The following is a 24,764-nucleotide window of genomic DNA, read 5'->3' as shown; positions in this document are numbered from 1 at the left end:
CTCCCATGGCGAGTGTACGGACCAACAATACCAACTCCCAATACTTCCAGCTGCACAGGGGCACCAGACAAGGATGCCCACTGTCCCCGCTGCTGTTTGCACTAGCAATCGAACCGCTAGCAATCGCGCTCAGGGCAGCAAAAAATTGGAGGGGGATCCGAAGGGGAGGTAGAGAGCACAGAGTCTCACTCTATGCGGATGATCTGCTCCTCTATATCTCGGACCCACAAAGCAGCATGGACGGAATCATAGCGCTCCTGAAAGAGTTTGGAGCCTTCTCGGGCTACAAACTCAACATGAGCAAAAGTGAGATCTTCCCAGTACACCCGCAAGGGGGGGGGAGGGGCAGCGCTAAAGGGCCTGCCGTTCAAACAAGCCCGAAATAAATTCCTCTACCTGGGGATCCAAATAGCCCATGACTGGAAAGGGGTCCACAAAAGGAACCTCACCAGCCTGACGGAGGAAGTTAAAAAGGACCTGCAAAGATGGAACACACTCCCGCTCTCCCTCGCGGGGAGAGTCCAGACGATCAAAATGAACGTACTGCCCAGGTTCCTTTTCCTGTTTAGATCCATTCCGATCTACATCCCCAAGGCCTTTTTCAAAGCGCTGGACAAACATATCATGGCGTTCGTATGGGGGGGTAAAAATGCTAGGATCCCAAAGAAGGTCATACAAAAAACAAAATCCAGGGGGGGGCTAGCCCTCCCGAATCTACAATTCTACCACTGGGCGGCAACAGCCGAGCGAGTAAGGGGATGGATCCAGGAGCCAGAAGCCGAGTGGGTGCGTGCGGAGGAGGCCTCCTGCATGGGAACCTCCCTCCGGGCCCTCGCCACGGCAGCACTCCCATCCCCACCCAAAAAACACTCCACCAGCCCAGTGGTGACAGCCACCCTCCAATCCTGGAACCAACTGCGGCAGCAATTTGGCCTGTACAAAATGTCGGACAAGGCTCCCATCTGCAACAACCATAGGTTCAAACCAGCACTGACCGACGCCACCTTCAAAAGGTGGAGGCAGGACGGGGGGACACTGACAGTCAGGGACCTATACACGGACGACAGGATCGCAACACTGGATGAACTGACAGAGAAATTTCAGCTAGCTGGGGGGAACGAGCTACGGTACCTGCAGCTCAAAAACTTCCTACGAAAGGAGACAAGGACGTACCCACAACCGCCACGACAGACACTATTGGAAGACCTACTGGACGCAAGTATCCTAGAGAGAGGGAACTGTAGTGACATGTATGACCGACTGGTAGACAGGGAAGACACCGTACTGGACGCAACAAGAAGGAAATGGGAGGACGACCTGGGGATGGAGATAGGGTGGGGACTCTGGAGCGAAGCACTGCATAGGGTCAACTCCACCTCCACGTGCGCAAGGCTCAGCCTGACGCAACTAAAAGTGGTACATAGAGCCCACTTAACGAGAAACCGTATGAGTAGGTTCTTCCCGGAGGTGGAGGACAAATGTGAGCGGTGCCAGAGAGGCCCGGCCAACCACGCCCACATGTTCTGGTCTTGCCCCAGACTTGTGGAGTACTGGACAGCCTTCTTCGAGGCTATGTCCAAAGTGGTGGGGGTGAGGGTGGAGCCATGCCCGAGAGTGGCGGTCTTCGGGGTTTCAGACCAGCCAGATCTATTCCTGGGGAGGAGGGCGGACGCCCTTGCCTTTGCCTCCCTGATTGCCCGCCATAGAATCCTGTTTGGCTGGCGGTCAGCAGCAACACCCAGAGCTGCAGACTGGCTGTCCGACCTCTCGGAATCTCTCCAAATGGAGAAAATCAAATTCGCCATCCGAGGGTCGGACGACGGCTTCCACAGAACGTGGGAGCCATTCATGCAACTGTTCCGGGACCTGTTTGTGGCCAACGTACATGAGGAAGAATAGTCGGGTGGCCAAGAACCAGGGGAAAATGGGCGGGAATCGGGGGAAGGTAGCCGGGGGGAGGGGGGGGGGGGGGCTACGGGCTCGGTATGGGGGTTTGATGGCAAGCCAAGGCCCAAAACCAAACTATAAATAAATGCCTATAAACATGTGCCTCGGCCATATTGGGGAATGTAAAATATGTATGCTGGCTAAAGGGGGCGGCCACAATTATTGTTATGAAGATGCTTACCTGTAAATATTCATGTAAAAATTTTTTGTGTTTTCCTTTTTTTTTTCTCTCTCTCTAATAACTTGTAATTTGTCATATATAAAATATGAAAACTCAATAAAAAAACATTTATAAAAAAAAAACAAAAAAACACTGCAATGAAGTAACTGTGGAAATCTCCTAGTCGCCACACTTCAGCGGCTGAGGGAGAATTCAGAATGTCCAATTCACCTAGCGAGCACTTCTTTCCCATGCAAGCATGAAGTGTAGCACCCGATCGTTAACCTCGCGCTATCCCATTGTCCAGGGCTGCAGGCACTCTTTCCAGGTGAAGCAGCAAATTTTATTCTGCTGTTTTCACTGCTCGTGGTGAAGCATTCTTTGCACGGGAGAACCACAGGTTGGGTGACTGTTTTACACGGCATCTCCATTCAAGTGTGACCCCAAGCTTTTGTTCAGCTGTCATTGGCGGCACGGTAGCACAGTGGTTAGCACTGTTGCTTCACAGTGCCAGGGTCCCAGGTTCGACACCTGGCTTGGGTCACTGTCAGTGTGGAGTCTGCACGATCGAACCCGGGTCCTCAGCACCGTAGGCAGCAGTGCTAACCATTGCGCCACCGTTCTGCCCTGACTATTTCTATGTTTAGTAACGTAAGTTAATACTTTCACAAAATTATATATATATAGTGAACAAAATAACACAATGGCAATGTTTCTGTTTTTTTGGTTGTGCTTTCATTTTGCTTTGACAATACACAGACAAATATTAGCGAAATGTAAGTCACACAGGAACACAGAAATATTTTTATAAATATCATGACCCTGACTAATAATCCAGGATGAAAATACTTCTCATTTTTGGATAACGTTCTAAAACAACGTTTTCTGTGGCGTAAAATTCCAACTATTTCATTCTGTGAGTTCAGATTAAGTGAAGAATATCTGATGGAAAGGAAGTTATTCACTGATTGGGATGTATTGTAAAAGTAAATACAAATAATTAACATAACAGAAAATGAGATTGGATCAAACTTAATTATGTTCCTGCAATTTGTCCACCCAATACTAAAAAATGTCATTTGGAGGATTCCAGACGTCTTTCACTTAGCTGAAGTAGAATCCATTCTGAGGTAAATCCAAGCAATTCCATTCTGAGGTTCAAAAGTATTTTGCTGTCTACCGTGCATAATCTGGGAAAAGATACAAGAAAGTTCAGGGGCAGATCAGTAAAAAGAAAGGACTTGCACTTTTACACTGGCTTTAAGGGTGTCTCAAAGCATTATTCAGACTATTAAATACTTTTTGAAATGCAGTCACCGTGTAATGTAGGAAATACAGCTGCTAATTTACATACAGTATATCCCACAAAACAGCAATGGGATATATGATCAAATAATCTGTTAGTTGAAGGGTACATATTGCCTCGGCTATCAGTGCGAGCGCTCCTGTTTGTTGAAATTGCGGCACGAGGTCTTCTACATCTATCTTTGGGAACAGATGGTGCCCTGGGTTTAATGTCCCATCTGAAAGATGTAGGTAAGACTGGATGAGGAATCCAGTTATGTTTTTCTGTCTTTGTCATGGGTTCAGTGTCACATTTTAAAAACATTAGAGAGTTATATCTTTCTACCTTCAAGTTAAGAATAAAAGAGGCTGGAGCTTTGCGGGCCCCACCTTTTGGGTGCAGAGGTCACAACTTGCAACCTGCTGCAAGCTTCTGAATATGGAGGGCAGACTGTAAATTTCATGCAAACACCTCATCTACGTTATGGTGGCATGCGGTCCAGCAGGTCCTGGACTGTTTCCTTCTTCTTTGTGCTGTTGACTGCCCTTGTGCTCAGCAGGGGGCTGTTTAGTGTTGTGCAATCATCAAGTGGTGCAGCTAGCCAGCTTTTCTTAACGGCTCTCTTAAAGGAAGTTCAGTTAATAATATTGGTGAAATGTAAATGATGGAAACTTGAACGTTTCAGGGTGATGGATGCAGTGTTAAATGCAATGGTGGTGAAGTGCATGGGAGAAGAGTTATCAGGGTTCTGTGTGGGATGCAGAGACTCAAGGACCGTTTTCAGAGCAGAGAGGGCACAGCTTGCCAGGAAGGTCAATTCTAAGAGTATGGACCCAAGGATCTGGCAGCATTGCTCCAAAAATTCAAATGAGCTCACATGTGTGTTCATGACCAGACAATGCATCTTCACATGACATTTCCTACCCACTGCAACACCAGCAAATTCTGCAAGTTTCATATCCACAACTCTCTGCTTCTGCATATCTCCAGCTTGTTATGTTCTGTGTTGTGGCTGTGGTAAAGATATACACAGAACATCTAGTTCTTCGACTAGTAAGATAGTTTATTAACAAAATGAACTCGTGGAAAAATAACTAATGAACTATAGTACAAACGGTAACGAATAATTGAATTCTCTTGGAAATTCTTCTAATACGACTGCCCTCTAGTACGACTTACTACCAACGGCCGGTTCTGTGGAGTCACGTAGTGGGTCTCGGTCCCCATCTGCTGGTCGGAGGTCATACATCTAACCATATGCATTACTATGCACATGCATATCACCACATCCCCTTCCTTTGGAAATGTGAGTGTTCAAACAATATAACTGTGCCCTACAAAACATGATTTGCATAACAATTTCCAACATGTCACATATACAAATCTAACTGTGCTTCACATTGTGCACAACAATTTCAAATGTGTGCCTTGTACACAGTTCATTACACAATTACTCTTTCAGATAAATGACATCTTCTTGTTGGTCTCCTGAACCTTGGCCGAATACGTGATCTTGTTTCATCTTTCAAAAGACCGGTTTTCTGACTGCTTTTTGAGTCACCATCTCTTTCAGCCTTTCGAAATGATGCTTCCTACTCCATGTGTGTTCTTGTATATTGGCCTTATTGCCGATGCTTGTGCCTTCACTGTCACAGCTGCTACCCGGGCGACCAATTGTGTCCTCTACTCTTCTCTTACCCTTCCTTCTCTTTTTTATAAGGAGCTCTGTCCTTCTCCTTTTTTTATTAGCTTTGGTGGCATCATCCGTGAAGTTGGTGTAGTTCACACGCACATCTGTCTCTGCAACTGGAGCATCATTTTTGATGCTCTGTGTGCTCCTCAGGATCTGATTAAATCTGACTCCTGTCTTTCTGCTGGCAGCACGCTCACACCCATCCTCATGACGAAGTCTGCATTGGGGGCTTTTGATCTTGGACAACTGTGGAGGGAGGGGGGGCGAGGCAACTGGTGGAAACAGCCTGCTGTGAAGAATAAAGTGACAGATGTTTCACATATATCAGGTGCAAAATGTTTTAATGGTGAACATTTTAATGTGACAAATTTCCATTCCCCCTAGCTACAGATAGTGACCTCACCAGTGCCTACTCAGCGTTCCTAAATATTCTTTTTTTAAAAAATGTTTTTATTCTCCTTATTCACATTTTCTTCAAAATTCCCCCCCCCCCCCCCCCCCCCCCCCCCCCCCCAAATAAACAGTAAACAGTAACGGTACAAATGTGGCGATATGCATCACTGTATATACACAAGGGGTTAATGTAAATACACTACAACTAAGTAACCACTAGAGGGAGCACCAGAGATGTCATGACATGCAGACATACAACCAATGGGTCAATACAACAGGACACAACCAATGGGTAATCAGGACACCTAGAGGTGGCATTACCACAAGGGGGCACTTCACAACCCATATAAAAGGACAGGGCACACCTGCTCTATCTCTTTCCACAGACAGACATCTAGAGAGTACATCAGGGTTGATCAACAGCATCACAACCAGCACGTGGTTTAGAGCAGACTGGTAAGGATAGACTGAGTTACTACAGCTAGATTAGCAGAGAGTCAAACTCATTTAAGAACTGTGTTAATAGTTCAATAAACAAGTTGAACTCATTTAATATTCTGGAGCTTCCTTTGTCAAAGCATACATCAAGAAAGCAGCTTATGCTACACGAAGCAGCAAAACACAACAACAATGTCAAACCTCTGATTAACAACAATCCCTTCCTCCCACCCACCCCCAAACAACAGCCCGCATGACAATATAAGCATCAAATTAAAAAAAACAATAAAAAGGAAACAGGAATTGCCCATGGCCACCTGTTCAATCTATTTAGTTCAACTCAGCAAGATCCGTGACAACCAGCAACCAAACCCAGGCACGATGATCAAGATTCCGGTTCCTAATCCACTCAGGTACCACGGAAATCTCAGTGCCAACTGGCGTGCATCTTTCAAGCAACGATTTCAGCTTTACATGGAAGTATCCAACCTAAATGGCATGGCCGATGCTGAGAAGATTGCTCTTCTACTCACCATTGCGGGTGAACATGCAACATAGATCTTCCGCTCCTTTAAATACTCCAAAGGGCAGGACAGAACGAAGTTCTAGACAATCCTGGACAAATTTGAAAGCCACTGCGAGGTAAACAAAAAGAAATCGGTAAAACTGGCGCCAATACTCACCACGAGGCAGAGGAAGGGTTGCAACAGAAGCAAATGGCAATTTTGATTGGCAGCCATCTTGCGTGTATCCAGCTGGCCCAGTCCGCACATGCACAGTTCCCGGGAAGATGTGAACCGGCAAAACAGTGTTTTGTGCATGCGCGAGAAGCTGTGCATGCGCAGTTGCGCAAAGAGCGCACAGCAAAGCAAAAGCGATTTGCGCATGCGCAATCCATTCCTACGCTTTATGTCATGATCGTCATGACGTCAGAGGCCCCAGACCACGCCCACTTAAAGGGGAAATGTCCAAAAATTAAAAAGAAGAGTATTAAAGCCGCAAAACACCATTTTTTCACCTCGAAAGACAGAACAATGCCTGAACTTCTACCAGTAGTTGAAATCAACCTCCGCAGAACCCTGCAACAAGCAGTTAGCGCCGCCCAAAGAGATGATTTGGTACTTGAAGACTACTACTCAGACGATGATTTCTTCCGTGGACACAGAGAGCGCAATAACAATACCGAAACACAAGAAGATAATTGGTTTATCGAAGAATACTACTCAGATATGGCTGAATTATTCGGATATGATGACCATACAAGTATCAGCGACACGGTTGAAAAGTTCAAAATGACTCTACTCATGGTAGATGAATCCAATACCATGATGCCATGGCAGATCGTCGATACATTGGACGACAGCAACCTGACAAATACCCACGAAGAAGACGAAGCCCACGGAGAGCAGCCTGATGCCACACGAAAAGTGGTCCACGCACTACAAAGAGTCCCCGACTCCACACAGAGGGTGGTCCACGCACCATGAAGAGACCCCGATTCCACACAGAAAGCGATGAAAGACTCCACAGCGAGACCACTGCACGACTCCGTTTAGAGCGCAAAGATTGACTCCACAGCGAGACCACTGCATGACTCCATACAGGGAATGGTGCCAGAATCCATAGAGAGAATGATACAAGCCTCCACAGCGAGCTCGTTGACAGACTCCACAATGGGAGCAACTCAAGACTCCAAAGCGCAGTCCATGCATGAACAAGACCATGAAGGTCTATCCACCGCATCTGAGCAACCAGCAGCAGACAATGCAAGTCTGCCACGCTCACGTGAACAACAGAAAGACTATGACAGTCCACCCAGATTATTTGAGCCATCAGAAGAATACTCTACAGTCTACCCAGCTCATCTAACCAACAACAAGACACTGCAGGTTTACCCACTATATGTGAGACAAGTGACAAAGGCTTCACAATTCCCATACAAGATGTGCAACATCACAGCGAGGCTGACAGATCTCAGCTCGTATGCAGAGGCACTCGACAATCCAAGTGAAACTACTCGTGAGTCCAGTGCGACCACATCAATTGAAACCTCATCCACTCGAGCCTCTCCACAAGAAAATTAAATCTTGAACATTTTGACTCCAGACGCGGAGCATCAAGAAACCAAAGATGATTCAAGTGAACCTGAAATGACTCCGACAGAGGACCACCAAGAAACCAAAGATGATTCAGGTGAACCAGAACTGACTCCAGACGGGGAACATCAACAAGCCAATGATGATTCAAGTGAACCGAACATGACTCCAGACAGGGAACATGATTCCAGAGGAATCAAAGACGAAACGCTCAATGAAACAACAGATGCCACAAAGGACACTGACATAAGTAACTTTGTGAAGGACTCGACTTCTTCACTCGGAATGGTCATTGAGCACAACAACAAAACCTACAAAAACAACAACACAGACAACAAGAAGTGTACCAAAGGCACCAACGTTAACAACAAGCACGACAAAACCAACAACACTGGAACAATGACTGGTATGGCATGGTACAACTCTGCAAATGCAGGACACTATGACAGCACAGCTCATGACAATGGCAAGTGTGCAGACATACCATGGCATGATAACGCATCTTACAAATTCATGTTTGCTACACTACAAACAAGCAGATCAGCTTTCAAGGCAGCTGACATACGGCATTAGTACCGCAAACACAGACACCAGTCCAGGTCAGACAGGAAAGATGACTTCAAGAATCGCTACCACAAGCATCGAAGAAAAGTGATTTGACCATTTGAACACCTCCTGATGACTTATTGGTTCCTTAAGCACAGGGACACTGACGGCGTTCACAAGGAAATGACAACATCAACATCGATACTTCAATAACAAAACAAGTAAGCCACTCGACCATTTAAATTCATGAACTTTGGACTCATAAATATTATTTGGTATTGTATAATCATCACTGTCATCATGACTTGAACATGTCATCGCTTATCTACCTATTTTGTTCAATTTTCTTTAACCTAGTACAGAAAATATGTAACACGAAAACAGGGGATATGCATCACTGTATATACACAAGGGGTTAATGTAAATACACTACAACTAAGTAACCACTAGAGGGAGCACCCCAGCGATGTCATGACATGCAGACATACAGCCAATGGGTCATTACAACAGGACACAACCAATGGATAATCAGGACACCTAGAGGTGGCATTACCACAAGGGGGCCCTTCACAACCCATACAAAAGGACTGGGCACACATGCTCTATCTCTTTCCACACAAACATCTAGAGAGTACATCAGGGTTGATCAACAGCATCGCACCCAACATGTGGCTTAGAGCAGGCTGGTAAAGATAGACTGAGTTACTACAGCTAGATTAGCAGAGAGTCAAACTCATTTAAGAACTGTGTTAATAGTTCAATAAACAAGTTGAACTCCTTTCATAGTCCGGAGATTCCCTTGTCAAAGCATACATCAAGGAAGCAGCTTATGCTACACGAAGCAGCAGAACACAACAACAATGTCAAACCCCTGATTAACAACAACAATCTCATCCTCCCACCAACCCCCAAATAACAGCCCGCATGACAATATAAGCATCAAATTTTAAAAACACAATAAAAAGGAAACATGAATTGCCTATGGCCACCATTAACATATATAGTCCACCCCCTAAGCCCACCCCGCTAATATTCAAAGCCACCTAATCCCCAAAAGTGTACAATTAATGACACCCATGAATTGTAAATCTCCCCACCCCCCTCCCAGACCCCTCCCCTCCACTTCCTCTCGAAAACACCTCACCCAGTATCGGTCCCTTCCTCCAACTTTTCATCCCAGCTAGGCTCATCGAAACCTGTTCTACCAGGCTTTGATGGCCGCAGCCCCTTCCCCCATCTCACTCCCGTTCACTGGCCGGCTTAAACCAGCCAGTGTGGAGGCCCCCACCTGGGTCTCCTTCCCCGTTGCCTGGTCCCAGGGAAATAAAGAAATCCCCTTCAACACACAACCCCTGCATAAACACACAAGCCCCAAAGAACCATAATTGCAAAGGAAAGTCCCAACTCTCACCTTGTCCAAATAGACATTTAGTACATACAACAACATGCAGTGAAAAGATAAAGCTACATACAGCTACATACTCTCCTACCAACCCTCTACCCTCAGTACAAGACCAGTCCTCAGTCCCATTTCTGAATTCTGCCACAGCCCTTCTGCCTTCGCAAACACCTCCGCCACTTCCACTGTCTCAAAATAAAAGTCTTTGCATTCGTAGGTCACCCTCAACTTAGTTGGATACACTATGCCGCACCGCACCTTGCTGTTATACAGTGCTGGCTTCACTCAGCTGAAGGCTGGCCGCCTCCTCGCCACTTCCACCGTAAAGTCCTCGTATATGCGTATACCAACTCCAGCCCGCTGCACGTCCCGCTTCTGCTTTGCCCAGCACAGGAACCTCTCCTTCACGCGCTACCTACGGAAACTAAGTCACTATTCTTGCCTTGAGTATAGGCCTCCACGACCTATGAGCCCGATCCAGTTCATATCAAGAGGGATCTCCTCCCTTCCCAAATAGCTTCGCCAACATCGTGGCAAAATACTCCGTCGGCCTCAGCCCTTCCACCCCTTCTGGCAGACCCACGATGTTCCCAAATCTTCTTGATCTTCCATGGTCTACTGTTACATCTAGGTGTGTCCCCAGGATGCACATCAGAGTTGGAGGCAGCTTGCTGCCTTCTGCGTTCTGTGGCCTTTAATGCCCTTCGCAGACATTCTCTGGAGGGCCTGGTCCAGAAGCCCCGGCCGACTTACCACTGCCACAGGGGTCGATGTGCCGCCTTGTTCTGCCCGCTGCCATTGAGATGTGCCGATGTCAGGAGAGAGGTTTCAGAAGAACAGAAGACCACCTTAGTCTCTTGGTGGAAGGCCCTGGGTTGGGCTTCAGTGCTTCTTCCTCTCTGAGGGTGCCCATAGGTCCCTGCGTGACTCCAGTGGATGGAGGGGCAGCTGGAGTGAGCTCCAGAAGCCCCCGACTCCTCTAGCACTGATGTGGAGATGCTGGCATTGGACTGGGGTGAGCACAGTAAGAAGTCTTACAACACCAGGTTAAAGTCCAACATGTTCGTTTCAAACACTAGCTTTCGGAGCACTGCTCCTTCCGGTGTTGTAAGACTTCTTACTGTCCTCTAGCACTGCCACTCCTCGAGGTGCCCCATTGTCTGCACCATGGTGTCCATGTCCTCAGCAATGCTCCTCAGTGACTGGGTCATGCTCTGGAGTGCCTTGGCAATGGCCACGCTGTGTCTGGGATATGTCCCTTATGGACTGGGACATGATGTCAAGGCCCTCAGCCATGGTCGTCACAGACTGAGCCATGCCTTGGACACAACCATTTAAAGCGAGGACGGCGTGCTCCAGACTTCCCACTGTAGTTGCCACCCTAGCAGTGTTGGCCTTGGTTCCACGCATTACTGGCACTATCTCCTGCGCCTGAAGACTTTGGGACTCCTCCAATCGGCCTTGCAGTCGCTGGAATGTCGCTGACACTCCCTCCTGAATATCATGGCTGTGCATCAGTTCAGGGAGAACCTTGTCCAGAGGCTCGACATCTGGCTGGGGTCCAGCTGAGTCCTGGGATCCAGCAGACATCCGACTGCTGTCTCCCTTGGATGTCACTGCCTCCAATAATGTGCATCAACAACAATGTGGTGCTCAACAGTTGGTACCTGCGAGTACTGTCCACTAATGTCACCAAGCGAGGTATGTGTCTCTGCACTGGTGGAAGGTGTGGGTGATTGCTGTGTCACATTGTCGGTGTTCTCTTCAGAGCTCTCCCCCAAGGTCTCTTGGGTGGAGGTGGGGGGGGGGTGGGCAGAGGAGCGGTGGTAGCCGACCTCATCAGATGGTGATCCTGCAAGACAATGGACATGTTATCAGAAGGGAAGGATAATTTTGTGAGACATCAACAACTCACTTGAGACAAGTCATCTGGATGAAGGGACAGTGGATCCTCACATCTCTGGCACAGGCCGACCTCTCTGTTAGTCACGAGGGCCCATTCTTCAGAGGGGGTGAGGACTCAGATCTCTGGCCTCCTGCCCCCATTCTAGTCCTTTCCCTCTGATTATGGGCTATCTTCTCAGAGGCAAAAGAGAGTGCAGAGTGAGATGCACATTTAAACATTTTTTTATTTTATTACAAACATGTATCAAAACAGGTTACAGCGGACAAACACCCCGGGAAACATGCTTCCCAATAGTCAACTATGCAGTCTGTACAGAGTGATGCGCTATCAATTGCACTTAAAGACTCAAATCAATACAAGAGAGGCTTTATTACCGTGAGATGTTTATCCTTCGACTGCAGCTGGTAGAATGGCAGCTCAGGAGATGTCATACATATTTATACTGCTCCCTGTGGGCGGAGCTAGCTGGCAGGGGCTACCGACAAACCTGTAATACAGGTACTGCTGTACATCCCCTAATACAGGCACACACATATATACAGTGGTGGATCACCACACAGAGTTTCCCTCTTTTTCTTTTTTGACGAACATCCCCTCAAACACGGTCACAAACCCATCCCCCACCTTTCATCAAACCCCCCCCTGAAGAGCCCCTTAACTCATACTTTATCTTCTCTTATCGTAGAAAGTCGTACAGGTAACCCAACCAAGCCGCTACCCCTGGTGGCGATGCCGACTGGCACTCCAGCAGAATTCGCCGCCGTGCAATCAGAAAGGAGAAGGCCAAGACACCAAGATTGGTGGAGTAGTGGATGAGGTGGAGGGCTGTTGTAGGCTGCAAAGAGACATTGATAGGATGCAGAGCTGGGCCGAAACATGGCAGATGGAGTTTAACCCTGATAAGTGCGAGGTGATTCATTTTGGAAGAAATCATTTGAATGCGGATTACAGGGTCAAAGGCAGGGTTCTGAGGAATGTGGAGGAATAGAGAGATATTGGGGTTCATGTCCACAGATCTCTGAAGGTTGTCTCTCAAGTGGATAGAACTGTGAAGAAGGCCGATAGTGTGTTTGTGTTTATTAACACAGGGCTTGAGTTTAAGAGCTGCGGGGTTATGCTGCAACTGTACACGGCCTGGTGAGACCACATTTGGAATATTGTGTGCAGTTCTGGTCACCTCACTATAGCAAGGATGTGGAAGCATTGGAAAGGGTGCAAAGGAGATTTACCAGATGCTGCCTGGTTTGCAGGATAGGTCTAATGAGGAAAGGTTGAGGGAGCTAGGGCTTTTCTTTTTGGAGCGGAGGAGGATGAGAGGTGACTTAATAGAGATTTATAAGATGATGAGGGGGATAGATAGAGTGGACGTTCAGAGACTATTTCCTCGGGTGGATGTAGCTGTTACAAGGGGGCATAACTATAAGGTTCATGGTGGGAGATATAGGAGGTATGTCCGTGGTAGGTTCTTTACTCAGAGAGTGGTTAGGGTGTGGAATGGACTGCCTGCTATGGAGTCGGACTCTTTAGGAACTTTCAAGCGGTTATTGGATAGGCACATGGAGCACACCAGAATGACAGGGATTGGGATAGCTTGATTTTGGCTTCGGACAATGCTCGGCACAACATCGAGGGCTGAAGGGTCTGTTCTGTGCTGTACTGTTCTATGTTCTATGTACTAATACTATCATGGATGAAGAAGGAAGAGAGGTGACTTGATAGAGGTGTATAAGATGATGAGAGGCATGCGTTGAGTGGATAGCCAGAGACTTTTCGCCAGGGTGGAAATGGCTGTCACGAGGGGACATAATTTTAAGGTGATTGGAGGAAAGTGACAGAGGTCGTTTCTTTACACAGAGAGTGGTGGGTATGTGGAATGCTCTGCCAGCAGAGGTGGTGGAGTCAGAGTCATTAGGGACATTTAAGCGACTCTTGGACAGGCACATGGACAGCAGTAAATTGAAGGGGTGAAGGTTAGGTTGATCTTAGATTGGGATAAGTGGTCGACACAATATCATGGGCCGAAGGGCCTGTACTGTGATGTACTGTTCTCTAAGTATGTTTTTCCCTCTTGTTGGTTCCTCACCACCTGCCACAGTCTCAGTCTAGCACTTTTGTCCTTTAGTAACTGGCCAGCTTGGTCTGTGGTGATACTACCTACCAACTCTTGATGGTGGACATTGAACTCCCCCACCCAGAGTACATTCTGTGCCCTTGCCACTCTCAGTGTTTCCTCCCAGTGGTGTTCAACATGGAGGAGTACTGGTTCATCAGCTGAGGGTGGAACGATGCATGGTAATCAGCAGGAGGTTTCCTTTGTCCATGTTTGACCTGGTGCTATGAGACTTCACGGTATTCAAAATTATTGTTGAGGAATTCCAGGGCAACCCCCTCATGTCTGCACACCACTGTAACACCACCTCGGCTGGGCCTGTCCTGCCTGTGCGACAGGTTATGACCAGGATTAGTGATGGTGGTGTCTGGGACAGGTTGTTGTCGGCTGCAAAGAGACATTGATAGGATGCAGAGCTGGGCTGAAAAATGGCAGATGGAGTTTAACCCTGATACGTGTGAGGTGATTCATTTTGGTAGGACAAATTTGAATGCGGATTACAGGGTTAATGGCAGGGTTCTGAAGAATGTGGAGGAGCAGAGCGATCTCGGAGTTCATGTCCATAGATCTCTGAAAGTTGCCACCCAAGTGGATAGAGCCATGAAGAAAGCATATAGTGTGTGAGCATTTATCAACAGGGGGATTGAGTTTAAGAGCCATGAGGTTATGCTGCAACTGTACAAGACCTTAGTTAGACCACATTTGGAGTATTGTGTGCAGTTCTGGTCACCTCATTATAGGAATGATGTGGAAGCATTGGAAAGGGTGCAAAGGAGATTTACCAGAATGCTACCAGATTGGAGGGTAGCTCTTATGAGGAAAGGTTGAGGGAGCTTGGGCTTTTCTCATTGGAGCGAAGGAGGATGAGAGGTGACTTAATTGAGGTGTATAAGATGATGAGAGGGATAGATAGAGTGGACGTTCAGCGACCTTTTCCTAGGGTGGATGTAGCTGTTACAAGGGGGCATTAAATATAAGGTTCAGGGTGGGAGATATAGGAGGGATGTCTGAAGTAGGTTTACTCAGAGAGTGGTTGGAGCGTGGAACGCACTCCCAGCTATGGTAGTGGAGTCGGACACTTTAGGAACTTTCAAGCGGTTATTAGATAGGCATATGGAGTGCATTGGAATGATTGGGAATAGATTGATTTGATCTTAGTTTCAGACTAGTTCGGCACAACATCGTGGGCTGAAGGGCCTGTACTGTGCTGTACAGTTCTATGTTCTAAATCTGTGAGGTAGCTTTCCCAATTTTGGTACAAAACCCCACAGATGTCAGTAAGGAAAACTTTGCAGTGTTGACAGGGCTGGTTTTGCCGTTGTTGTTTCTGGTGCTTAAGTCGATGCCGGGTGGCCAGTCTGGTTTCATTCCTTTGTGTTTTCCTCATGGCGGCTGAATACAATAGGCTGCTAGGCCATTTCAGAGGGCATGTAAGAATCACATGTAGACCAGACAAGGTAAGGATGGCAGCTGTCTTTTCCTAAAGACCATTAGTGATCCAAATGGGTTTATACAGAAATTGAAAATGGTTTCACGGTCAGATGTTTAATTGAGTTTAAATTCCACTATCTGCCGTGGTGAGATTCGAAACCGGGTCCCCAGAGGATTACCCTGGATCTCTGGATTACTAATCCAGCAACAATACCACTGCGCCACCGCCTCCCCCTTTTGTAATGACCTTTCAGATAATTGGTGAATAAAGTATATTTTGGGAAAAAAAAGAACCCAGGAAGCAAACCCAAAATACTTAAATTGTTCCAAGTCATGAAAATTGTCTGGTGTCTCATCATACACAAAATGTGTTCTAATTATATTAAAATTCAATATTTATTCTGCTGTGTCCATCATTGCCCCCTTGTAGTGCATAGTGATAGATGAGACGATATACCTCAGTTCTGTTCAACTCTACTGATATTGGAAATGGCTGAACTGGTGAATCTTAATCTATAATAGAGCAATTATTTCCAAAATGATTAACTGATAGTTTACTGGAATTAAAATATCTTTGACAGTGATTCTATTATCACAGATACGGAGGTGTAAAGTTCCTTAAAATTATTTTAGGGAAAGGAGTTTTTTCACCTGTTTGTTCGCTGAGCGAATGGCCAGTAGAAATCTTCTTTCTGCCTATTTTGTGCTTTTGAAGATTTTGAGGAGCATTATCGGGGTTTGACTTGTATGGTAAAGACCTCTTTGACTCAACTGTGCATGATTCTGCAAATCCACCATCGAGTGGTATGATGGAAAGTGTTTTGTGGGTCTCCTTTCTCGTTTGATCTTTCAGTAGAAGCTTCTTGAGTGAGTCATTAGCACCTGAAAACAAGAATTGAAGTAATTTGCAAAGCAATGTTTTCCCCCCATTTTACTCTTGCTACCACTGCAAACTCATCACCTCATCTTCCCCACAAAACGTTTAAAGGTCTTCCATTGCATTTATCAAGACACCATTATTTTCCCAAGAATCTATCCTCCAATTTATTTCTCATGTGTCTTCATCAAGTATTTTTCTATTTCTCTTATTAGCTTCCCAAAGGCTAATGCGCATTCCCAACTAAGATCTGGAGATGCCGGCATTGGACTGCGCATGGTAAGAAGTCTTACAACACCAGTTTAAAGTCCGACAGGTTTATTTGGAATCTCTAGCTTTCGGAGCATAACTCCTTCCTCACTCACCTGATGAAGGAGCCGGGCTCCGAAAATTAGAGATTCCAAATAAACCTGTTGGACTTTAACCTGGTGTTGCAAGACTTCTTACTGTCTCAACTAAGGGCATAGGTGATCAAACTGCACCCAGGGTTCAACCTGTTCAACTTTGTAATTGGCTGCAAGGAGGTAAGAAAGCCAAGACCGAGCTGACTCACCCAATGGTTTTCCCTCCCATCTCCTTGGGTAATATTCTCTGCCTCACGACGCTGAAAATGCGAAACCTCAGGCCAAAATCAGATTATGTGCCTGGCGCTGATTCGGGCGCCATGCTCCGGTCCCTCACTGGTAACGATAATGAGGTTTGTGCCCCACGATGCCGGCGGCATGCAAAATTTGCATTTGCATGCATTTAACTGTGATCAGTAGGTTGGACGCAATATGTTCCGCCTACCACGATGCTCCATTCCTCTCAGGTGGAAGCCTCGCAGGCGGAAATTACTACAAGTATTTACTTTTTAAAAAAATATTTTAATGAATATTTCCAGTTTTTAGAGTAACAGCTCAAGTGTATCTGATATTTACAAACAAGTTTGTGTCATATTTACAATGATTTTTACATGCGGTCCCCCCCCCCCCCCTGCCGCTGTCCCTCCCCTTCCCCCTGTCCCCTTCCCTCGTTGGTAGTTCAGTTCCCCTCTTAGTGTTGCCATCTGCCCTGGGTGTCAGGTATTGTGTTCCACCTCTTCCTGCTGGGGCTTTTTCTTTTTATTGTTTAGTGTTGGGGGTGGGGGATGGCCTGCGTGGCCCTTCCCCTCCTCTCCCTTGTACCCCGTGCTTCATTTTGTACCTTAATTGGGTTCCCTTCCCTCCTCTCCCCCCCCCCCCCCCCTTGCCTCCTTTTCTTGTGCGTGCCTTCCCTTGTCTTCCTCCCTCTCTTATCCCCACCCCATCTTCCTAGTCGATGTTGGCCTCGAAGAGATCTTGGAACAGGCTGATGAATGGCCCCCATGCTGTGTGGAAGCCCTCATCCGACCCTCGGATGGTGTACTTGATTTTCTCCAGGTGGAGAAATTCCGACAGGTCTGTCAGCCATTGTGCAGCTGAGGGTGGTGCTGCTGTTCGCCAGCCAAGCAGCATTGTCTGGCGGAGGATTAGGGAAGCAATTGCCAGGGCATCGACCTTCTTCCCCTTATGAAGATCTGGCTGGTCCGACAGCCCGGATACTGCCACTCTCGGGCACGGCTCCACCCTTGTCCCACAACCTTGGACATTGCCTCGAAGAACGCTGTCCAGAACCCAACAAGTCTGGGACAGGCCCAGAAGGTATGATCGTGGTTGGCCAGACCTCCCCTCGCACTGCTCATTCGGGTTCTGGTCAGGTGGGCTCTGTGAACCACTTTAAACTGCAAGAGGCTTAGCCTCGCGGCGGAGGAGGTGGAGTTGGTCTTCTCAGTGCTTCGCTCCAGAGCCCCCACCCCACTTCCTTCCCCAATTCATTCTCCCATTTCCATCTAGCTTCGTCCAGCAGTAGACTTGCCCTGTCCAATAACTGTCCGTATATGTTTCCACTGGACCCCCCCCCACCTTCTTACTGTCATGTTGATTAGCTCCTCTAGTAGGGTGTCTCTCAGGGTCCTGGGGTACTTTGCCGTCTCCTTGCGGAGAAAGTGGGATAGAGAACCTAGTGGAGTGGTTCAGTGACAACAATCTCTCCCTCAATGCCAGCAAAATTAAAGAGCTGGTCATTGACTTCAGGAAGCACAGTACTGTACACACCCCTGTCAGCATCAACGGGGCCGACGTGGAGATGGTTAGCAGTTTCAAATTCCGTGGGGTACACATCTCCAAACAATCTGTCCTGGTCCACCCAAGTTGACGCCAGCACCAATAAAGCACAACAGCGCCTGTACTTCCTCAGGAAACTAAGGAAATTCGGCATGTCCACATTAACCCTTACCAACTTTTACAGATGCACCATAGAAAGCATCTTATCGGGCTGCATCACAGCCTGGTATAGCAACTGCTCGGCCCAGGACCGCAAGAAACATCAAAGAGTTGTGAACACAGCCCCGTCCACCACAGAACTGGCCTCCCATCCATTGACTCCAACTACACCTCCCGTGATGAAGGCCTTTTTTGCATCCAGGGGGATGACCTCCTTTGGAGTTCTCCACCCCGGATGGGGTCAGTATCACATTCAGCAGCCGCCTGATGTTCGCAGTTAGCTGCCTACCCTTGACAAAGCCCGTCTGGTCCCCTGTGAGGACTTCCGGTATGCAGTTCTCCAGCCTTTTGGCCAAGACGTTTGCAAGTATCTTCGCATCTACATTAAGCAGTGAAATGGGTCTATATGATCCACATTCCGCCGGGCCCTTGTCTTTTTTGGATATCAGCAACATCGTGGCCTGTGTTAGCGTAGGAGGCAGGTTGCCCCTTGCTAGCGAGTCTGCGAACATGTTCCGTAGGTGTGGGGCCAGGGCCGTTGCAAATTGTTTATAGACGTCCGCCAAGAACCTGTCGAGTCCTGGTGCCTTTCCCGCCTGCATGGGGCCGATACTCTCCATGATCTCTCCAAGACCTATTGATGGTTCCAGCTCCTTCCCCCTGCCTATCATCCCCCATGACTGTCATGTCCAGTCCATCGAGGAACCGTTTCAACTTCGCATCCCCGTCAGTCGAAGGTCTCAAACGCTCAGTTGACCTCTTTTTGCTCGATTACCAGCCTGCCACTTCTATTCTTCAACTGTGCTATCTTCGTGGCTGCCTGCTTTCTCAGCAGTTAAGCCAGTAGGCGGCTAGCCTTTTCCCCGTGCTTGTAAAAGATCCCCGGTGTCTGGCAGAATTGGTGCATTGTTTTCCTGGTGGATAGCGAGTTAAAGCCCATTTTTCAGCTTTGCAGCTTTGTCCTCTCTGCCAGAAGCTCTACGGTCGGGCCTCGGAATATTTTTTGTCGACCTCCAGAATGGCGTTGATCAGTTATTGCCTGGCCACTTTCTCTTCCCTGTCTCTTCATGCCTTGTAGGCTATAATCTCTCCCCTAATCACCAGTTATTTGTAACACATTTGCGTATGGTCGCCTGATGAGACTGGCAGCGCTGACTGCCTCTGCCACCACCTCACAGCCAGTGTTCAGGAGGGTAGGCTTGAATCTGCGGCCCGTGCTGGGGTAGAGGGCGTCTCTGCACTCCGCATTGGCATGGAGCTGTGGGTCCACTTCGCACTCCCAACCACCTTTGTGGCTGCAGTGAGTGTGTGGTGAGTGGATTGCTTACAAACAGCTCCAACTGCCAGGCTGTATGGTGTTAAGACCAAAAGACTTAGGAGCAGAATTAGGATACTCGGCCCATCGAGTCTGCTCCGCCATTCAATCATGGCTGATATTTTTCTCATTCCCATTCTCCTGCCTTCTCCCCATAACCCCTGATCCCCCCTATTAATCAAGAACCTACCTACCTACCTAGTTCAGTCTTAAAGACACTCAGTGATTTCGCCTCCACAGCCTTCTGCGGCAAAGAGTTCCACAGGTTCACCTCAGGCTGAACAAATTCCCACTCATCTCTGTTGTAAAGGATTGTCCCTTCAGTCTGAGATTGTGCTCCCTGGTTCTAGTTTTTCCTACAAATGGAAACATCCTCTCCACATCCATCTGCCTTCAATGATTCCTGAAAGATCACCACCAATGCTCCACAATCTCCTCAGCTATCTCTTTTAGAACCCTGGGGTGTAGTCCATCGGGTCCAGGTGTTTTATCCAGCTTGGATGGATCAACCATCCGGTTCCATTCCTTTTTTGTGAGTTCGTAGTGATCAAATACAACTGAGTGGCTTGCTAGGCCATTTCAGAGGGCATTTAAGAGTCAACCACATTGCTTGGGTCTGGATCACATGTAGGCGAGACCAGATAAGTATGGCAGATTTCCTTCCCTAAAGGACATTAGTGAACCAGATGGGGTTTTACGACAATCGATAATGGTTTTACAGTAATCATTAGACTTTTAATTCCACATATTTTATTGAGTTTAAATTCCACCACCTGCCATGGTGGGATTCAAACCCAGGTCCCAAGATCATTATCCTGGGTCTCTGGATTACTAGTCCAGCGACAACACCACCAATGACTCAAGTCAATTGTAGACTAACTGGCCCATAATTTCCCATCTTCTGCCGCCCTCATTTCTTAAACAGGGATGTTACATTAGCCATTTTCCAGTCCTCTGTGACCTCTCTGCCTTCAATGATTCCTGAAAGATCACCACCAATGCTCCACAATCTCCTCAGCTATCTCTTTTAGAACCCTGGGGTGTAGTCCATTGGGTCCAGGTGATTTAACCAGCTTCAGACCTTTCAGTTTCCACAGAACCTTATCCTTAGTAATGGTCACTACGCTCACCTCTGCCCCCTGCTTCTCCTGGAGTTCTGGTATCCCACTGGTGTCTTCCACCATGAAGACCGGTGCAAATAACATTTCAGTTCCTCTGCCATTTCTTTGTTTCCTGTTACTTCTTCTGGGGCTGTTTAGCTCACTGGGCTAAATCGCTGGCTTTGAAAGCAGACCAAGGCAAGCCAGCAGCACGGTTCGATTCCCGTAACATCCTCCCCGAACAGGCGCCGTAATGTGGCGACTAGGGGCTTTTCACAGTAACTTCATTTGAAGCCTACTCGTGACAATAAGCGATTTTCATTTCATTTTTCATTTAATTTCTCTAGCCTCATTTTCCAGTGGTCCAATTTCTATTCTTGCCTCTCTCTTACTTTTTATATGTTGAAAAAAAACTGGGCCCCCAGCAGTTGGAACATCCCCTGGGACAGGAATTGCTCGGACTTCGCGCCAGCATGTCCGGAATTGCTTCACAAATTGCTCCTGGACTTCACCTGCTCAGCTCGGAAATGTTGGAGACTACTAGACCACCTTGGTGCAGCCCAGTGGCCATGAACGCCAAGCCGTCTATCTGTAAATATCAATCAGGTAGTGAGCCATCTCCTTCACACGGGAAAGGCACCACTGGAAAAAAGAGCAATGAAGAAAAGCGGAGCAATTCCAGATCTGGCCCGTTCACCAACCTTGACCTGGTCAAAGTACTACAAACCATCCAGTTGGGAACTGCTGCTAGTTATGACAATATCCTCCCCGCGTTCATAAAATGGGCCCACTCCTGCTTGGCCCAATTCTTTACATGAGTGTAACAGACAAGAGGGGGGAAATTGAAACTGCCCTGATTTCCCTTTTCACTACCCATCCATAAACAGAAAGGTGTTTTTATTCTGATTTCCCCCTTTATAAATGGTGGCATATTTCCCCCCAACTCTTAAATTTGGAGTGTTCCAATCCTCTGTGAATAACTTGCACAGCAAACTCAAGGTAAGATCAAATAAAAAGGGATGGTTTACTTTTGCACACATTCATATGCGAGAAGGGTTTTGCAACGCCCATCCCTTTTGCACACACATGATAAAAGGGAATAAGAAAAAATGAAGAGGGTTCAAGGCACTACCATAATAAAACACAAGTTATGTGTTACAATGAGTCCAGAGTCCAGAATCAAAAGTCGAATGGAATGCCCCTTTAGAAGAGAGGCTGACTGATTGTAGGGTGATCTTGTCTTCCCAGAAGCAAGGCTTCCATGATGGGAGACGGCATATGGAGTGAGTTTGTCATGGAGGCATGAGTTCCAATATTCCAGTTGTTTGCATTGTAGGTGAGGGCCAGCGTTCTTTCTGTTGCTACCTGCTTGATGGTAGACAGAGTCAGCTCTTTGTCTGAAGTCCTGTTCTCATTAGATGTCAAACAGTAACTGACCATAGCATCCAAAGGCTGGATAATTAAAGGAAATCAGACAGTCCCAGTTTCGGTCATGTGATGCTGGTTTTGGGTTGTTAAATAAGGCTCCCTTCTTGAAGCCAATAGTTAATGCTGAGGCCATGAGCACCATTATAGGAAATTAGGATCTGCAAATGGCTGTCTTTGTTCGAAGCTGGCTGGAGCAGCCCCATTGTGTCAGCTTGGTTGGAATGTTTATCATAGAGTAGAATCATTAAATGTATCATAGAATCCCTACTGTGTCGTAAGAGGACATTCTGCCCATCGAGTCTGCATCTCCCTCTGAAAGAGCACTCTACACCAACCTGGTCCTGGGAGTTTAACCATGCAGAATAAAACCCACTGTGGCATACGAGGTCAGACTTTCCCTGAGCTGGAAGATGCATTAAATGATGATATTGCAAAGCTGGCCGACTGCTGTAAGACATGGTACCTACATGTGAGCACCAATAAAGTCCATAGCACATTCCACCTTCACAATGCCAGCACTAAGAGGGAACTGAGCATCATCCTACATGACCAGAGACTGATCCCGACCTGTTAATCTGGGCTTCACTCTTGACAGAACTCTCACATTCAGACAGCACCTCATCAATACATCTGCAGGAAGAAGTAGCTGGACTTCAAGGTGTTTTCTAAAATTGGAGAAAGTTAGATATTGAAACAGAATTCCAGACTGCATTGTAGCTCTGCTACTGAGCATCATAAGGTAGACTGCATCGGAAGAACTAAACATACAGGTAGAGATGAAGGGAGGCCATGGGAGAGACCATGGAGGTATACTTGTGTATAGTCATGGAGGGGTTTGCAGGTAAGGATACAAATATGATTTTTGAAATCAATGTGCTACGGGCTCTAAGGCCAAGTCAACAAGCACAGGGGTGGCAGGCGGCTTGGTAAGATGTAGGGATCAATGGGCTGAAACAGGGACGTAAGTGGAAATGAGTAAGTCATGTTGTTTGACCAAATTACGTAGATTCAAACTCATAATAGAATCAAGGATGTGCTTTGTGCTTTGTCACGTTTCGGCGAAACAAGCTGCTGGGAAGGAGTATGGAATTGAGAGCAAGGGTGCACAAATTCTTTGCTGAACCATCTCCAAAAAATAACATTAACTTTATTTTTTAAACTTCTCTCTTTGTACTTTTTACCACTGCTTCTGTTTGTTCAGATGTCTCTGTGGAGATATTTTTCCATGCTTCCATACACTTCGACTGATAGGATGATGAACTGTCTGGCCATTCAAGCCTATTGTGAGAGGGTAAAACACAATATTAATTGCACCAATTCTCTATCATATACTTCAAAACTCTCCTGCTCACAACACACATAAAAGAAACATCAGTCTGCATTTATTGAATTATAGCCTGGGATTAAAAATTCTGTATCTCCCCTCATATATGAAAAATATCTGAAAATAAATTGCACCTCCAGTTCATTTGTGGAAGTCTTAAATGTCATGGACGGAATCGTTTGGTCCTGTCAATGAAGGGAATCGTGACGGGGGGGGGGGGGATTTAATTTGATGGGGGACAAAAAATCTTATTCGCCATGGCAGAATAAACTGTTCGAATTTTGTTTTCCTGACTTTCAAGGTGGGCCGAGTTTCCCAACAAAAAAAGTCAGGAAATCCATTTTCATGTGTGAGTATTTTATGCATGCTCATGAAAAGGCCACCTTGCCAGATTTAAGTTCGCCCTCCAAATTAAGTTCCCCGCCAGCAAGAATTTACAGCACTCATTTTTATGACTGTATATAAATAGCATGCACCTGGTGAGCTTTGCGTTTTCCATGACTTTGAGGTCAGTGAATGCTGCATTCACCTTCTTAGGAACCCAGCATAATTTTGCTCATATCGACTGTTGCAGCGAGGCTGGACATGCAAGGCAAGCTAAGTGGGAAAGAGGGGTGAAGGGACGATGTCTGGGGAAGTACAAGAGTGTCTGATGAACTGGGGGGTGGTGGGGGGGATCAGTGGAAAGGGTGTCTTAGAGGGCAGGATTGGTGGTGTCGATGGGGGTATCGGGGGGGGGGAGTGCAGGGGGGGTGAACTCAGGGCACTGGTGAGAAGAGTGAATGCTCATAGTCAGCAGGGGAAGCTGAATGTGGTAGGCTGACAGATGTAGAATGAGAGTTTGGATTGTGAATGTTCTTGCTCATGGAAGATTTGTAGCAGGACACTGGGCAGGTGGCTCAGATAGCAGGAGGGGTCAGGGTCAGGGTGGGCATGGGAACGATAATGGCGCCAGCTCTGAGAGGAGGGAAGGCATGTGGAGCTGGATTGTAATAGGGCCCAGGCTAATGGTGGGAGGTTCAAATGTGACAGAG

The 24,764-nt window shown here is 47.0% G+C and overlaps 1 protein-coding gene across 4 annotated transcripts in view; it reads right to left on the bottom strand.

The window, feature by feature from the left end:
• Positions 1-2,819: 2,819 nt before the first annotated feature.
• Positions 2,820-24,764, bottom strand: part of LOC119964510 — a 210,188-nt gene continuing 188,243 nt past the window's right edge. For 3 of the 4 annotated variants that reach the window (XM_038794087.1, XM_038794083.1, XM_038794085.1), the window contains 3 exons: positions 23,581-23,684; positions 16,056-16,286; positions 2,820-3,297 (listed from right to left, as the gene is read on the bottom strand). In XM_038794087.1, coding sequence (XP_038650015.1) covers positions 3,284-3,297; positions 16,056-16,286; positions 23,581-23,684 — 349 coding nt within the window. In that variant the 3' untranslated portion in view covers positions 2,820-3,283. The remainder of the gene's footprint in view (positions 3,298-16,055; positions 16,287-23,580; positions 23,685-24,764) is intronic. The other variant, XM_038794086.1, reaches the window with a different exon arrangement.

Source organism: Scyliorhinus canicula, chromosome 4 (assembly GCF_902713615.1).
Source record: "Scyliorhinus canicula chromosome 4, sScyCan1.1, whole genome shotgun sequence".
Classification (NCBI taxonomy): Eukaryota; Metazoa; Chordata; class Chondrichthyes; order Carcharhiniformes; family Scyliorhinidae; genus Scyliorhinus; species Scyliorhinus canicula.
This window is presented reverse-complemented; position numbering and strand designations above follow the sequence as displayed.